This window comes from Tetrao urogallus (genome assembly GCF_951394365.1).
Source record: "Tetrao urogallus genome assembly, chromosome: 2".
Lineage (NCBI taxonomy): Eukaryota > Metazoa > Chordata > Aves > Galliformes > Phasianidae > Tetrao > Tetrao urogallus.
Genome location: NC_136814.1, coordinates 76,775,653 through 76,793,369, shown reverse-complemented (window position 1 = coordinate 76,793,369; position 17,717 = coordinate 76,775,653). Strand labels below are relative to the sequence as shown.

At 44.0% G+C, this 17,717-nt stretch overlaps 3 protein-coding genes across 7 annotated transcripts in view; 2 read left to right on the top strand and 1 right to left on the bottom strand.

The window, feature by feature from the left end:
- Positions 1–4,282, top strand: part of DOP1A (DOP1 leucine zipper like protein A) — a gene marked incomplete at both ends in the record, with an annotated part of 50,342 nt that extends 46,060 nt beyond the window's left edge. For 4 of the 5 annotated variants that reach the window (XM_079549904.1, XM_079549905.1, XM_079549903.1 and 1 more), the window contains one exon: positions 3,977–4,282. In XM_079549904.1, the coding sequence (XP_079406030.1) occupies positions 3,977–4,282 (306 nt within the window). Of the gene's footprint in view, positions 1–1,558; positions 1,619–3,976 lie in introns of all 5 variants that reach the window. The other variant, XM_079549902.1, reaches the window with a different exon arrangement.
- A 1,448-nt stretch (positions 4,283–5,730) lies between these two features.
- PGM3 (phosphoglucomutase 3) lies at positions 5,731–13,898 on the bottom strand (the record flags this gene model as incomplete). Its single annotated transcript, XM_079550895.1, has 12 exons — positions 5,731–5,817; positions 6,337–6,510; positions 7,137–7,259; positions 7,920–8,036; positions 8,355–8,453; positions 9,238–9,321; positions 10,277–10,434; positions 11,572–11,767; positions 11,937–12,070; positions 12,373–12,440; positions 12,893–13,077; positions 13,695–13,898. The coding sequence occupies 12 exons, from the start codon at positions 13,896–13,898 to the stop codon at positions 5,731–5,733; spliced, it is 1,629 nt and encodes a 542-aa protein (XP_079407021.1).
- Positions 13,899–15,293: 1,395 nt separating this feature from the next.
- RWDD2A (RWD domain containing 2A) lies at positions 15,294–17,356 on the top strand (the record flags this gene model as incomplete). The annotated part of the gene is made up of 2 exons (XM_079550526.1): positions 15,294–15,491; positions 16,679–17,356. 2 exons carry the CDS (start codon positions 15,294–15,296, stop codon positions 17,354–17,356), a joined length of 876 nt encoding a protein of 291 aa, XP_079406652.1.
- Positions 17,357–17,717: the final 361 nt, after the last annotated feature.

The following is a 17,717-nucleotide window of genomic DNA, read 5'->3' as shown; positions in this document are numbered from 1 at the left end:
TTATTTTATTTTTATTTTATTAAATAAAGATAAGATTTTATTTATTTATTTTTATTTTATTAAAATAATTTTTAATTTTAAAAATTAAGATTTTTAATTGCATTTCTAAAAATGACAGAACAGTATTGAAGCAGTGCACAATCAGGACAGAATGAGTTTTTCCTCAGAGTAGTTACTGTGAATGGAAGAAGGCATAGAGCAATGGAAATGGTTCTAGAGGAAATCTTAGCTGCGTAACTTCTAAAATGGGAGCAGAATTAGAGCTATCATTATTGGCACATGAGGTATGTCAAAACCCAAGTTTGGCTGTGGCAGAGGCCTGGTCAGCCATTGGAAGCTGACCACACACTGTCCAGAGGAGCTCCTGTCTGCTGCCACAGGGGCAGAGCATTGCTGTCAGATACCTTGCTGCTCCTGCTGTCAGTACCCCCCAAGCAGGCTCTCAAGTGGGACGAGTTGCTGTGTGAGCCTGGGAAATGAGGAAAAAGCTCAAAGGCACCTGGGAGAAAGCTTTGAAGTTTCAACCTTAGCGATCCCTGTATCAGGATGGCACGGTCAGGGCTGTAGCAGGGATAGCTTACTGTGTTTTCAGTCTGTTAAATGTTTTCTCTGAACAAATAAACAATTACTGATGTACAAGTGCCTAAATAGAGAGGTTTAGAGATAACTTAGTTGCAAGCAAGTCTGAACTTAGCTAGCAAACCTCATGTCATAGGGGTAAAGAAACCACTTGAAGCACATGCACATTCTTACTTTATTGCCTTTGGACAATAAAACTCTCTTCCTCTCACCTGTAAAAATGAATAATGAGCTCTAACTGGCTGATTTAACCGAGATCCTTGAGCTCTCATGTTCGATCTAACATGCTGTACCTGTTAGAAGGTTCTCATATTCTAAATAATCTCTTTGCACAAATTAGGAAATACATGGATGTATGACACATACATGCTGGTAAGTACTGTATGTTGAGATAGATGCTTGAAGTCAGGACTTCCACAGCATGCATCAGAATACGGAAGGCTTCCTGAGATTTCCACAGCCTGTCAGTAGTGGTGGTAGTTGCACACTGTGAGCCATAACTGGAGGTGTGAGGATGAGATGAATGTGAGGTGATGAATACTGATTTCCAGACCCCTTCTTCGTTGCATGCAGGAGAACTCTGTTGCATATAGCTGTGCATTTTTCTTAGAAAATACAGTTTCTGAGCAAACTGTTTCAATTGACTTCAGCTTTTTCTTGGAGCTCACTGACTAATGCTCTTGTTCCCTTTGTGTGGTATTTCTCAGGCTCTGTCTGAAACAAATGTGCTTAAAACCTTCCTTTGGCACTACTGCAATGCACAGAAGAACAAACTCAGTCACTGTTACTGTGTAGCAGTGTCCCAGAGCCCCAGAGTCTGTGGTTTCTAGATGATGGGCTCTTTGGGGCAGGTGAATTTTGCTTCTTTTTTTTCCTGCTGAAACACAGCACCCAACCAAGCAACTGCACGGCCTTCATGGCAAAGTCTTAGTATGATATGTGAAATGCAGTCTGAAAGTTCTCCTCTTTCCTTCCACAGGACAAACAGGAGGACTTTAAAACGATGGTTTTGGAGGGATTGGAGATGGCCAAGCATCAGGTGAGGGTGGCCTTTGATGCTTGAGTTGTGAAATAAGCTCGCCATAATACTACCATCACCTCAAGGCCCAGGGTAGCATTTCACTTCCAGAAGGAAATGAAGGAGATGAGTCTCTTCAGGGTTGAGGGGTTTTTGAAGGGAAGTAACTGTAAGGGCCCTCATTTTTATAGACACCACATAATTTTATTTTTGTTTTCCTACATGAGTTTAACAGTTTTCGTTGTAAAACCAGTCATCTTCACAAATCACTATAAAATGAAATAATTATTTCTGCCAACGGGCTAGTGTGGATCCCTGATCCAATCTCTGTCAAATTAACTGTTGCTCTGAGTATCTGAGGAATCAGTGGTGTTTGCAAAGGTACTGCTGTGTAGCATGGAGAAAGTGTATTTTACTGCTCGGAGGGAGCAGCAGTATTTGCACGTGCACCCATTTGGTTGGCTGCTGTGTAGCACTACCACTTGCTGCATGCTGGGGGTGGGCTGCAGCCATCACTGGGTTGTGCCAAGTGCTGCAGAGACCAGTGCTGACATGTCTCCCTTCTCTGAATCCAGTGTGAAAGCTCTGAGGGAGAAATCTTAAAACTAAAAACTCTTGTAAAAATAAGAGGCTTCCCTTTGCTCTAGTCTGTTTTATGGCTTCTTTTCTTGAACTGTTGTAGAGAATAAACAGCATAGGTGGAGTAGTCATCTCCGAAAGCAGGGAGCCACACAATGAAATACTACTATGTTCACGTTTCATCTGACTGCTCTTTGTGAAACAGCTGTCATAGGCTCCTGAATTGGAGCAAGCTATTGCTTTCATGTAAAGGATAAAAATGGTATTTGTGAAATGCCATTTCTTGAAGAAAGTCCTTTCCTTTCAATAGTCCTCTCCTTGTCATTCGGTTGCTGAGTCAGCTCAGGAGGAGCAGGGCCTGCCCCTGTGGCTGTGCAGCTGGTGGTGCCCATAGCCCCCACCTCAACACGCTGCCTGTGTGGGCAGCAAAGAGCTGCTCGGAGGCCGACTGGGATGGGCCCTCACTGATATGTGACCTCTCCTGCTTTTCTCCTGCCTCAGGGAATGAAAAAAACTGCATTGTGGAACTCTGCTTTCATGGTAGTTGGTCTTTTGTACTGGTTTGTCAATAGTTGTCCAAACAAGGTATTTCTAGAGTTGATATTACCTTGTTGCATAGGTTTAAATGTGTTTTTTTTTTTGAGTAAAGATGACTGTGTAAGCAGCTGCATGTCAGTGCTGAGATGTTTCAGTGTGCAGATATTTAAGGCAACCCTCAGGGGCCACTGCTGGTGCCTGCGAGCAGTGGGCGTGTGACTGCTGCCTGTGCTGCTGGAATTCCTCATGTCCTCATGCTTGAGATCTTTCCTGTGAGGTGGAAGCTGTGTAAACAAAGTCTGCTGAGATCACATACAAGCGGTGATCTGGGTTCCTGTGTGAAACATTGGTGTCTGCTCAAAGCCTCTGGACCTGTTATCACTGATATTTAAAACAACACTGCTTATGCTCTTCTGAAAACTCTGAACTCTGCCTTCAGATTGAAAATCCTTTGGTTTTATCTTAACTTCCTCTGGACTTTGTTGTCCCTAATGCTAGCAGTAGGGCACAGTGCGAGGGCTGCCATCAGAAGGCAGCCTGCTTTAGAGAGCAACTAGTTCACAACTTCTCCCAACAACTGCAACTCCCACAGCTTTGCAGCAGCTCAAGCTGTGTTCAGGGCATCACTGGGCTGTGGCCTCACAGAAGGCACGCAGCTCCAGATTGCCCTGGGCTGAACATCCAGCACTGCTTTCATGTGGATGTCAGCTGTCCCTTTGTGGCCAGTGCTGCTGCCACACATGATGACAGGGAGGAACAGATCTGAATCATAGAATCATAGAATGGCCTGGGTTGAGAAGGACCACAATGATCATCGAGTTTCAACCCCCCTGCTGTGTGCAGGGTCTCTAAGCACCAGACCAGGCTGCTCAGAGCCACATCCAGCCTGGCCTTGAATGCCTTCAGGGATGGGGCATCCACAACCTCCTTGGACAACCTGTTCCAGTGTGTCACCACCCTCTGTGTGAAAAGCTTCCTCCTAATATCTAACCTAAACCTCCCCTGTCTCAGTTTAAAACCATTCCCCCTTGTCCAGTCAATATCCACCCTTGTAAACAGCTCCTGTTTATATGCTCCCTTCAAGTACACAGTATGCAGTGATCTACTTCAAAAGCTGCACTCTGGTGTTTTGTGCCTTGATCAACTTTTTTTTTTTTTTTTTTTTTGAATATGGAAAAACGATGTATTGACACTTACCTTCTATGTTTAGCTATACTACTTCTCTTTTGTCCTTCATTATTTCCTATTTCTCTGTACTTACAGAAAAACCCAGAAGAGGACAGCTCAGGGAAAACACTAAGTTGGGAACCAGGTCACCTGCTTCTAACCATCTACACCGTTCGCAGCATTGAGCAGCTTCTGCCTTTCTTTAACGTACTCAGCCAAGTTTTTAACAGCAAAGTCACAAGCAGATGCGCTGGACACTCAGGGAGCCCTGTCCTTTACCCCAACTGCTTTCCAAGTAAGGACATAAAAATGGAGAACCTCAAGACATTCTCCAGCAAAGCAAGGCAAAAGATAGAAGAAATGGTTGAGAAGGATTTTCTGGAAGGTGTCATAAAAACGTGAACCAAACCGGTACTGTTCTGCTTATGTGTAATGTATGTATTCCAATGAAATACTTTATCTTTCCCAGTTGTATATTATTCTTTTCTTACTTTGTATGTAATAATTAATGTTGTATTTAAGTTACATATTTGTAAATAAGAGTTCTGGATGTGGCCTGAATCACGTGTAATTATTGGTGGCTCATATTGATTATGGTGCCTACTATTTACAGTATACTTTCTGTTGTCTTGAGTTCTGTCTTCAAAAAAAAAAAAAAACCCTAAAAAATACAAAGTGCACATTTTTTTTCAGTTTGCTTCGTTTATTTGTCTTAGGGTTTGGGGGATCCATTGGCACTTGTGCTTATTTAACAATATAAAAAAATGCCATACCAGGAGTTAATACAGTTAATATTTTTGTCAGAGGTAGATACCCTGAACTGAAATACATGGATGAGTGATATGTGTGCATATGAAGTGTTACTCCCCCTTGGCTTAGCCCCTTCACCCCAGTGGGGAATGAAAGGGATCACAGCAGGCTGCCTTCAAAATGATCAAGTGTTAATTTCTGTGCATCTCTTAATTTCATAAAAAATCTACTTAAGAGATTTCTGCAATAGTAAGTTGTATTATTTGCAAGTGCTCTCTCATCACTTCGGTGTCCCTGCCTTGAGCTGAACTCACGCTCAGGCCCAGGACTTGCTGCTCCCCCCCATTGTCTGTGTGAGAGAGCTTCAGTTGTCTAGGCATGTAGGAGAGGTGTGCATGCAGCAAGGCTGTGCTACAACTATGGCTGCACTGATGGGGGAGGTCAGCCTGGAGGTATAACATGATGGTAAGCTGGGAAGTGAGGGGTAGAAAGGAATTTGATCACAGTAATGCTAAAATATGAAATTAACAGTTACCCAACTAGAATCCTTGTAATCAATGAAAGCTGGGGGCATCCCTTTTAATTAACAACTGCAGCTGAAAGCTGTTAAAGGCTTTTGGCTGATTGGTAGCAGCAGGGCACTACAGTTGAAGGGAGCTTCCACTCTGGCAAGGCTCTCTAGAGTCTTCACTGGCCCAGGCTGCAGAGCTCATCTTCCCTGCATGCTGTCTGGGAAAAGCTGATGACCAGACTGCTGCCAGTACGAAAGGTGGCTCTTTAGCCTTAGAAGACTGGAGATGTAGCTCCCCTATGGCCACAAACAGGCCAGTGGCTGCTAAGAAATGGCATCCAAGGTACCTGCCACCTTTAAATCCATTCAGCTTCAGTAGTTAGTCAGACTGGGAGAGGAAGAGACCACACTGTAGCAAGAACATCTGATTAAGAGGTAAGCTGCCAACCAAGGTAAGAAATAAGTGAAGTAGTATTCTGCTTAGTTCTGATTACTCCTTGCTACAATCAAGAAGGTTTTGATACATCCACACTAGTACAGAGTAAAGAAAGTAGCATTAAAAAATAAGTCCAGTTGTGAATTTCAGTTGTTAAATAGGTTGGGGTGATGCTCCTTTTCCACCAGCAAGGTGATAAACAGCCAGGCTTACTTCATGGGCAAGGGCATCAGCATTCTCCTGTGGGATATTGTAGAAGTTAGTTAGTAATCTCTTTATTAGTATTAGAAGTTTAGAATGAATGTGCAACACCACAACCAAAGTTTTCATGCAAACACTGTTTTCCTCATGTTGCTGTCATGTTGAGGTATCTTTTGCCACTGTGGTCAAGCTGGCAGGAAGAAGGGACTAGGAGTGTATGACCATGGGAAGAGCTGGACTATTGCTTGTGGTGACTTTAAGTCCCCATTTGGACTAAATCTTATTAGCACCCAAAGTTTATTCAGGACTTTTTACCTTTTAAGAAATCATGCAGTTACTGGCTGCCTTGTTAACTTTATTCTTAGAGTTCTCAGAAGGCTGTCTTCTCAAAATCATTTAATATCAAATCTGCCTTCATAAACATCTTAACTCTTAAAAGTAAACGTTAAAAACATTCCCTCCCTCCCCCAAATTTAGTACCTATTGCATTTGATTAAATGTCTAGCACCCACTGCTGAGCTAGACATTGCAGAACAAACAAATAGTTCAAGCTCTGACCTGCGTGTCTGCTTCAGCATAGACCCTCACAACATCTTCTGTTCCTGATGGACGGACAAATGCTCGTGACAGCTTGTACTTCTTTACCAGAGCATCGATTTTCTCTTGTAGCCCTGGAGGTGTAACAGCACGCCTTTCGGCATCAGTTGTGTCAATTACTTGTCTGTCTGCAACCTTCAACATCAGAAACAGACAAATTATTTCCATGCCGTAGCAGTATGTTGAGAGCAGAATGAAACAGGTGACTGTTAAGACAGAACTTTAGGTTTTGGTTTGTTTCAATACCAGAATAAGAGCTCACTTTGAGAGCTGCCTGCTAACTCAAAGGCTTTGGGATCACTAGGAACCCCCTGTTCAGCTGCTGCTCAGTATGTGGTAACCAAGTCCTGATAGGACTCAGCTTCTGGTTTGGAAAAAAGGGTCAGTTCTGAACATGCCTCCTTGGTTAGCTGCTCAGCTAATGCTGGAGCTTTTCTCAGTAGATCAGAACATGTAACCTCTTGTCTTTGGTTAATGTTAAAGCCCAAAGCTCTCTTACTGTGTTCTTAAGCATAAGACAATGATATCAGCTGGGAGCCAGTTTTCCTCAGGCTCTCCAAACAGTGGAAAAGGAAGGAGAAAGAACCAGAATATTCAAGTTCTTTAAGTGCCAGAAAAATTGGACAGAGTTACAACAGAGCAAGACTGTCTCTCTCACACTAATGTTCCAATTTTCAACCAGAGGCAAAAGTGAAATGGAAGTATGAATTTTACAAAGAAAGACACTGCTGCAACATGAGCCAGTGTGAAGAGCAACTAACCTGAACTTTGAGCAGCCGACTTGGGAAGTCAGTGTATAGGGCATCCCACTGCTGCAGAGTCAGACCTTTCAGAGCCAGGATTGCTTCAATAACCAACATGTCTGAGATGGCATCACCAACCGTCTGTTAACAGAGAGAGGAAAGGGAAGACTTGGAGAATTCATCAGAGAAGAAATGAAGGCATGGTTTGATCAGTAAGCTCCCACCTGAAGAAAATCATCACACAGCCAGTGACTTGACTTGGTCAGGATAGTTGTTGTTCTTCAGGTTTTTTAATTTTGACTTGCCAAGGGCAAGTGCTAGCCCTCACCTTTCCTAATGAGGACTGGCACCTCACTTTTGTTTCAGGGCCAGAATGCTTGAAGCTGACCTGTGAAATGTGACTTGGCCCTGCTCCTGGAGGAATAATCTGTATGCCATGACAAGGGACTGTCGTGGGCATTGGAACATCCCCATCCTCTCATATACTACAAAGATCAATGAAAAACATCAGATGAAAAATTGCTATTGAGTCAGGAACAAGTCACATGCTCTCACTCTGTTCTCCAGTCATTTCATTCCCTCTTGATTCTGAATGCAGAAGCAAGATAAAAGCATCCTACGTCCATTCCTGAGAAACTATTACATCTCTGACGACTACTACTACCCTCTTCCTCTTGGTCCCTTCCATCAGGGCACACCCCCTCCTGCTCCAGCAGTCCCTGGCAGGAGCCTGAAAAGTCCTAACAAATGGGGTTATTGCTGTGCTGACAGGCATGGGGTTTTGTTCCTCTTGACTTTTACCTGATTAATCAGGTCAATCATGTTCTCAAGCACCTTTGCTGCTTCTCTTTTTGCATCATCTTTCTCCTCTTTTGCCAGTTGTCTGATTGTGTTTTCAGCAGCCTTACTGAAGAGTACCTAGAATAAAAAAAGATGAGAACAAGACCAGCCCGCAGCCCGCATCAAGAACTGGGATATAAGAAAAAAAGCTTTTCACCCTTTAAGCCCATATAATAATCATTAAGGTTTGCCTCCATTACTTCCCATTCCCCATACAAAACAGAAGAGATGATGGCAGTGCTATGATGAAGGCAGAAACAAGGCTGTTCTCAATATATGAGAGAAGTCTTGGTTACAAATGTAAGCAGACGATGAAGAGATCTCCATCAAAGGCTAATTTTAACTTAGATTTGATGTGTTGGCTGCAGATATCATGTATGACATGCTCATACTTACTGTGCCATGTCCATTTGCCTCAAAATAAATTCCAACATCAAACTCCTGGGCCTTGTGATGCAAGTGTTTCACTCCTGTTTTGACACAGTGAACTGGTACCTACAACCCAAGGGCATACAGAGAATGTAAACTGTGTTACCATCTACTGATGGCAGCTGGAGGGGAAATGGCTGTAAACTGGAACAGGGTAGATTTAGACTAGATATCAGGAAGAAATTATTTACTGTGAGAATGGTGAGACATTGGAACAGGTGTGGATGCCCCCTCCCTGGAAGCATTGCAGGCCAGGCTGGATGGGGCTGTGAGCAACCTGGTGTAGAGGGAGGTGTCCCTGCCTACAGCAGGGAGTTGGAACTAGATGATCTTAAAGGTACCTTCCAACCCAAACCATTCTAGAATTCTATGATTGATTTAAAAATATTTGTACATCCTAATTCATTTTATTATTTCAGGGAACATAACAGATTTCTATCCAAACTTTAAATGTCCTAACTCAATTTTTGCCAACTGACCTTAAGCCACGTATTCCTATTAAACAACACTGAGCCAGCTGCTAGATAAAAATGAAAGAATCAGTGTCTAAGTATCAAGGAGCCCTTTCCTGCTCACTTGGTTGCAAAGCCATAAATTCCTCATATTATTCCAGGAGTAACAAAAGATTTTGCTTAACTTTTGCCAAACTAGATTTTAACTAATAAAAGTGGAACTTTCCAGATTTCCTCTCTCTCGTCTCCTTTGCCACTAATAATTTAGGTTTTGAAACAGTCATCAGTTGTTGATTTTAGCACAGCTTAAGCCTTCCTAGGAATCATATTATGGTAGTACTAAGTAAAAACAATACAGAACATTTGCAGAACACTACCAGATACAAAGTCAAGAATACCTGCACCGTCTCCTCCAGGTAGCGCGTTGAACTCCCATTGGCATAGGCTGTTTGTACCACTGCCATCTTTAAAGTCTGTCCCACCTGAGCAAACCAAGAAGCAAAGCACTTTACTGTGCAGCGGTTATGTACAGAAGGCTGAACAGCTGGATAACCAGAAAAATAAAATCATATAGGACTAAGCCTATGCTCTCCTGCAGACACTTAAATCTCCTGAGTATCAGAGAGCAGAGAATATGCACACAGGTAAGACAGCATGAGTTTTACTAAGCCTTTGTGTACCATGGGTGTTGTGGCGAGCTTGAAGCAGCTCTCCCTAGGCTTTCAAACCACTGTTCAGATTCAACAAGTTCAGCACACTGGCCGGACACGTGGAATCACATGGGGCCACGAGCACAAGCAATAAACTGAAAGCCTCTAGTGCAAAGTAAGCAAAGGCTGGTAGATGGCAAGCACAAGTTCTCCTCACTGGCTGGCATGTCTGCCGCAGTGCAAGAAATTAGCTGGTGTCAAAGAGAAGAAAACCAGGGTAACTCATCTAGGCTAACCATCAACACCAAGTCCAAGAGAATGTTTGAAAAAGAAAAGCTTCATCTCTCTCTTCCCTGTAGGAGGAGGATGCTTTGCTGCAGGTACTGGTTTGAGAATGATGACAAGCAAACCCTGTGACTGCCACGTGTTCTCATGCTCAACTTCATAAAGTTGCAGAGAAACAGTGGGGGAAGGATTGAGATCCCCCAGAATTCAAGAAAGATTAAAAAAATGAAAGAATGGACTATCAGTACATTTGAGCACATAAACAGGAAAATTCTCACTAAGAACTGTAAGTTTAAAATTTCTGTATTTGGATTTTTATTTGGAATAAGGAAATTACAGCCCTGTCAAAGCAATGTTTTTTGCTGTGCTCTTTTTAAAGTGGGTGCACTTTAGGCAAGCACAGAAAGACCACCTGTGAGTAAATCAACACAGTCCTTTCAGACTATTATTTTACATTTTTCCTGTTTTAAGTGTAAGCACTCATTTGACACATCAAAGTTACCTTGGCAAGGAGCTCTTTAAGGAAGATACTAATTAAAGTTGCTATTTTATCTCCATCGATTAGGTGAAAATGGCCAGCTGTGTCCTTGTAGTAATAAACAATTCTATCTGCATCACCATCAAATGAGCAGCAGCTCTCATTAGGCTTCATGTCTAGCCCTAATGCACACAGAGTTAGAAATGCAAGTTAGAGATAGGAATAAAGAAACAAAATTAGCTCTTTGCAGACACACAAAACAGATGCTCCAAACTGACATTGCATTTGCTAAGTGTATACAGTATATAAAACAAATGAGGAGTTCCTGCCTCAAAATGTTTCTAGGCTTAATGCCAAGACAGAATTTGCTGGGAAGCAGTTGTCACCTGTCAGAGCAATGCCTCAGAAAAACAAACTGCCCTTTTATCAATGCAAGTCTTTCTCTTGTCCAAAATGCTGACCTTGCCATTAACTTGGAGTTTGTATGTCAGAAACAGCAGCTGGCCATTCCTAGGCTCATTTGGAGATCTTTGGGAACTTGGCAGAGCCCCAAAGGACACTGCATCCTTTGTCCCCCTTCCTGGAGGGACACGGTTTAGCACACAGGTGGACAAGGAAACCAGCCCATGCTGCTGACACGTTCTATCCTTCAGAGCATTGGAAACCATACTCCCAAAACTTGTCCCTGCAAGCAGCATGACAAAGAGGAAATGCCACCATACCTTGATGTTCGGGTTTGGCTGACAGTCTCAGTCAGGAAGCAGTTGTGGAATAGACAGCTCAGTTTAGCCTCAAATAATCTAATATTCAAACTACTCCATTCTCCCAGTTTGGGGATTTTCTTTTAAGCACTCTGCAGGAATTTGGTTGAAATAATTACCTCTGTGGTGTATGTCAAGCTGTCAGTTTGCTGGCACCAAAGTGTTAATTATGCTCTTCCTTACGAACACGGAAAAGGATTTGTAATGCTAGGCCAAAACGTAAATACTTCTTGTTAATGTAAAGGGAGGTAAAACAAAGCTAGCCCTGGATGATCCCTGGGCTCCACCAGCTTAACATTCATGTCAGATTGTCAAACACGTCTCCAATGTGCTGAAACTTGCTGTAGTCCACCAAACAATTTAGAATAATAATCTAAGATTGCGTCAAAACCTGTCCTAGGATTCTCTCTTTCCATCAACACAAGCACAACCAGTCTTACAATCACTTAGTAAGAAACAAGGGAACTCAGCTCATCTGAGGCTGACACACCACTACTACACCCTGCACGTTTAGATCTAGAGAGGATGTAAAAGGATATAAGATGACTGACTACATACCTTTAGGTGGCTTTTGATGAACCTTTACAAAATCTGCCCCACACAGGTGGTTGAGCTTCTCCTTTGTTCCATCATTATATACCTGAATTTGTACCTCCTTTGGAAAATAGGTCTCCATCTCTGCCAGTTTCAGAGCTCCTATGCCATTGGCACAATCAATCTTCAATTGCCTCTGAGCCTCTCCAGAACTGAGAGACTTTGTACACAGAAACAAAGGACAAAGTGAACTCACACCTGAGTGAAACCATAGGCTCTGCCACCCCACCTATAGATACGCTGAATTTAAAACTTCAGACCCAAACAAAATAACAGCAGAAGATACCCACTTTGTATGTTTGCAGGAAGAAGTTATTACCAACATTTACCTTTTTTATCAGCTCTGTAAAAGCCTTGGATAACTTTTGGTAATAACCTTCCAGCGTTGGTTTCCCATACTGCCCCTGGGTGTTTTGGCAGCAGACCACGTAATGCAGCTGTGGTGTGGTCACTAGACCATAATCTAACATAAAACAAAGGCTTCAATATTAAGAAATTGAACACTAAATTAATTTCTCCTTCAAAATATATTATACAAAGCACATCTGCTATTCTACAGAAAACAGACAAAGGAAACACAAAGAAAATTAAGCTCTGTTAAAAAAATATGAACCCCTTTACCATAAAGCAATCCAACTCTTCTAAAAGAAGACTGTTACGGACAAATGGAAATGGAACCTGGGCTACTGCTTTAGGGCTATGTAGCAGAATCGCATTTACAAAAACAACTTGATAATAAACTAGAATAGCAAAAGCTTGACATACCATGGTACTGACCACCCAGAACGGAGATGCCATCTATTACTGCCTGTGAAAGTTCCTTACTGCTTGGTCTGGAAAATAAAAAGCACAACCTTTACAGAAAACCTTTATACGTGTATTTGGAAAGAAGGAGCATGGGGAAGATGACTATGAAAAGCAAGTTTCCTGCCAGCAGACTTTGATTCAGCAAGTCTGAAAGTCACTATCCTAAAGAATTGTGAAGATGAGTGAACTTCTGATGAACTTCTGTGTCATGGATGTGACACAGTGCTCACCAAAAAAAAACCAATAAGACACCCAGATCAGAAGTGCTAGGAAGCTCTCATAATTATCAGAGAAGCTCATAATGGAACATTAGAAAATGGCTGTGGATTGCTATAGCCTTAAGTGACTTCAACAGGTAGCAGACTAGGCATGGGTAACAAACCTGGCTGTAGAGAGCTAAGCACTCAGCAGCACTCATGAACAAATTGCTGCCACCTCTGCTAAAAACAGCACACATCTAACAGTGTTTTTGAATTACCTGGTATCTCTACCAACAAAAACTGAAGCATCTTTTTGCTGGTTCACTGCTGCTTTTTGGCAGATCTCAGTTACTGTTTTCTGTAACTCTTGGTCCTCTGCATTTGCTAGCTGCGTAGCGTATTCTTCCCAGGATGGGTGCAGCATTTCACCAAGAGGATCAACCAACTTCACACCATTATCTTCCTTAGAAGAAAAGAGAACAAAACACACTCAGCTTAAGAGTGGGAAAGGTTTAACCATACTACTTCTGTCAACATGAAACATTTTTAGGAAGTCATAGATTAGCTATTTATTCCAGCCTCCAGCAAGCCCAACTAACTGAACTAAGCAGTGTATTAAGTCATTTATTTCCCCCCCACCCCACCTCACTATAATCTTGGCATGAAGTTCATCTGACATTAAAGTGACCTAAGGGAAAATGCAAATACCAGGGAATACTCCACAGCAGCAGAAGTCTAAAGTGCTTGATTTGTAACTGCTTCATTTTTTCTACTGGCAGATTTTGCTCAAAGGTTCATCTCTTCTCACAGCCACTCCTAGCCTTGCTGATCTTACAAACATCCTACATTACAGCATTGACTTTTCCACATGAGAGAAAACGACCACCCTGTGCATGTAGAAAGGTAACTCTCAACGTGCCAGAGTTCACATTTTAATGGAATACTATAAACACATCTCTTAAGTAGATGGAGGTGCCTGCAGGATGCAGCCCATGGAAACCTGTTGTTCCCGTTATTACCTGAGCTTTGATTCTATTAGGCCACATCTATTTTTTCCTTCAAACAAAAGGCTGCTCTTACTTCAGGATTGTGAGATGCCGTAACCATGACACCAATAGTAGCTCCTGTGGCCCTGGACCTGAGCGCTGCCAGCATGCCCATGCGGAACATGACGTGCTCGAGCTGCTGCGCCTGGCTGCGAAATCCAGCAGTGCCATACTGAAGAGTAAGTCCAGCGGGCTTGGGATGCAAAGCTGAGTATTTTTTAAGTCCTTCAACATCCATTTCTGGAGAAAGAAGTAACACAAGCGCATGTAAGAGAAACAGAGTCATTCAAATTTGTTTCACATCTTGTACTTCATTTGAGTTTGAATCCTGTCTCAAACTGGGGCCAACACAATGCTGGAGACCTCGCTGCGGCCCTTACAGTACTTGAAGGGAGCTTATAACCTGGAGGGGTCTGGCTTTTTAAACAGTCTAATAGTGATAAGACAAGGGAAAATGGCCTTAAACTAAAAGAGTGGAAATTTAGGCTATATGTTAGAAGGAAGTTCTTTACTCAGAGGTGGTGAGGTGCTGGCATAGCTGTGATGCCCCATCCCTGGAGGTGCCCCAGGCCAGGTTGGATGGGCCCTGGGCAGCTGAGCTGGTGGGAGGCAGCCCCGCCTATGGCAGTAGGCAGAGCTCAATGACTCTTGGGGCCCCTTCCAATCTAAGCCATTCAATGCTTCTAGAGCTCTGCTTGTACCCCATACACCTCCGTGTGGGGCTGTGGGGAGGACCACTACCAGAGCCTCTACAGTCCCCGTACAACACTACCCCAGAAGAGCTCGACTAGACCGCGAAGAGCCGAAGTGATCCGGGAGAGCAGATCTCGGATCATCACTCGTGTCCCCTCCCAACAACGCCCCGCAAAGAACTAACGCTAGGCACACGCTTCACACAGCCACACAACTCCATTCATTCACCATAACCAGCCTGCCGCCCGCTGCGCACTGCCGCCGTGCTCCGAAGGAACGCAGCCCTACCCGCACACCGCCCCACCCGACCGCCACCTCCGCGCTCTCCTTCCGGGTCCGGTAAGGCCACGCCCCCTCCGATGAGCCATCCAATGGCAGCGCGGTGGGCGGGGCAAGCGGCCGCCACGCGGCAGTGGGATCAGCCCGCGGGGTGAAGCCGTAGGGCAGAGCCGGCAGCGATGCTGCGAGAACGTCCTGCAGCTTGGTAGAGTGTTACGAGGCGGCTGAGCCCTGCCCTTCCCAATGGAAAAACCCAACGCTCCGGCACTGAGGGTGGATGGGATCAGCGCTTTAAACGGGAATGCCGTGTTAAAGCCGGTACGGTATCTCCTCGCTGAGCTGATGTTGTCCGTTTAACCCGTGTAAATGAAAGCGTGACGCGTGTCAGGCAGCACGCTGATACGCGTGGACACGAAACGTAAGCCAAAGCAGTGCTGTCGTTTCAGGCAGCTACTCACCGGTTCCCTGCGTCTTCCCGGGTTTTCATAAGGCCCCACCAGGCTGCAGAAAGTGGAGGGAAACGCGGAGCTGTTGGCCGCCTTCTCGAGCAAGGCAGATTTTCCTTTAACAGCAGCGACGCCGCTGAGGTCTGGCACGGCCTCGCAGACGTCACGCAGACTTCGGGTTCCCACCCCCGGCCGTCACGTATCAGCGCGGAGCCATGGCTGCCGCTGTGCGGGAGTGCCTGGAGCTCCAGCTGCTGGAGGTGGAAATGCTCCTTTCCATGTTCCCCAAGAAAGGGGAGATTAGCCTGGACGAGGCTGCCGTGCCCGCCCTGCAGCGCTACCTGAGGGACGGCGGCGGATCCCTGCCCCCGCGGCTCGAGTATTCGGTCGCTGTCGGTGTCGGGGAGCCGGAGGTGAGAGCTGCGCCTGCCTTACTCGTGGGCCAGGTGCTAAACGTCTGCCCGAAAGGGGGGAGCGGGGGAACAATTTGCTGTTTCAAAAGCTGAGCGGTAAAACTGCGCCCTGCTCGAAGAAATTGTAGAGTCTTCCCTGTAGGTAATAAAAACCTGCTTGGATGCTCTCCTGTGCAACCTCCTGTAAGCAGGGTGTTGGAATAGGTGATCTTCAGAGGTCCCTTCCAACCTCCATGAATCTGTAATCTTGTTTTTAATCATTTCATAGCATCACAGAATCATAGAATCATAGAACATCCTGGGTTGGAAGGGACCCCCAAGGGTCATCAAGCTTCCACCTCTGCCACAGGCAGGGCCACCAACCTCCACATTTAATACTAGACCAGGCTGCCCCATCCAACCTCCTCTTAACACCTTCAGGGATGGAGCATTGAGCACTGAGAACCTTTCCTGCTCTTTAACTATAGGCAGAATTTGGTTTCCAGAGAACTGAAGTGCTACAATATCTTACAGTGCTGTAAGGCACTGTAGGAATAACCAAGGGAAATTCAACTGCCTGCAGTTTGTAGAGATCAGGCAGGGTAATCTCAAGGTTTTCGTGGCCTAACATGTATGTAATCCTTTTTATTGTCTGTAATGGAGAGAACGCTTCATCTCCTAAGGTATTTGCTTAAAATAGTAATAATAATGCCTCTATTCACAGTGTGTATAATCATAAGCATTCTTCGTGTAACTCTGTTTTCTGGGAATCCATTCAGCACCTGGGCTGAACTCATTGTTCACATGTATGTTTGGTGAGGGGAAAGATTCTCAAAGCCACTTTGTATTTTGTCACTATGACAAAACTGAGCACACTCTCAAAACGTGCAGTGGAAATAGGAATGTCCTGTAAGTAGCACCTGTGTTCCTTCTTTCAAGCCATAGCATCATTTCGGTAGATGGCAGAAGAGAGCAGCTGTGATAACAGTTGATATGTTGGGAAAGTCCCAGTGAGATACAATAGAAAGACCAGATGAAAGAGTAGGTTATGGGGACAGAAGGAAGACATAAGTAGTGATTCCAGTTTTTAGGATACCGCAATCCCAATTACATCTCATAATCTGCCTGTGGCAGGGAAAGGAATCTGGCGTGTCTCTCTTAGCTGTGGAATTCATTTTCTTTTTGTGTGTTTGTGCTCTGTTTTAAAGGTGAAAGTGGAATTGCAGGTACAGTTGCCTCATATGTATCCCCATGTGGCTCCTCAGCTTTTTGCAAGATCAAATGCACTGCACAGACAGCAACAGTTGCAGCTCAACACTCTTCTCACTTCTCACATCAGCTCTTTGGATTCAGGTGAACTGTGCGTATGTGAAGCTGTGCAGTGGCTGAAAGAGAACAGCCTGCCTTATTTAGAAAATAGTAAGGTCTCTGCTGAAAGTGTTTCAAAGGAAACAGTAGTTAAAGAAACAATTCAACGTATGTGGATCTACAGCCATCATATATACAGGCAGGAATTGAGGAAGAAGATCTTTGAGTGTGCAAAGAAATTAAACCTGACTGGCTTCTGCTTGACAGGAAAACCTGGGGTGATCTGTGTGGAGGGAACCAGAGAAAACTGTGAGGAGTTCTGGCGTGTTATCAGATATCCCAACTGGAAGCATATTTCATGCAAACATGTGGAGACTGTAGAAGCAGAAGGAAGCATTGATAATTTGCGCCTCTTTCAAACTTTTGAAGACTTGCAGTTTCAGGCCCATGGTGATTATGGGCTGAGGAACGACTATCACATGGATCTGGGCCAGTTCCTTGAATTCCTGAAACAGCATCAAAGTGGACATATTTTTCAGATTTTATTTGGTGTTGAAGGCAAACTTGCAGACAAATAAGAAAAAAAAAAGATGTAAAAGAGTGCTAACTTTGGACAGCAAGAGATGAAGCTGACATTAAAATTTATCCTTAAGCTATGGCTGCTGTGAAAAGGGAAACTCAGTGTTTAACAGAGGACAGTTCAAGCAGATATTCCTGGCTCTGTTCTGAATTGCAGTGTATTTTTTGAAAGAGGTGCTTGTTTACTTATTTTCAGAGACCTTAAAAGCAGCATTTATCACTGAGCCACATCTCACAGAAGTGCTTGCAAGGTGATAAAAATCCCACATGGTAGTATCCCAAATTACACTGGTCTGCAATCATCCATACTGTGCTGTGTTACTAAGCTGGGGTGCAGAGCTTTAGTTAACTTTTTCATTT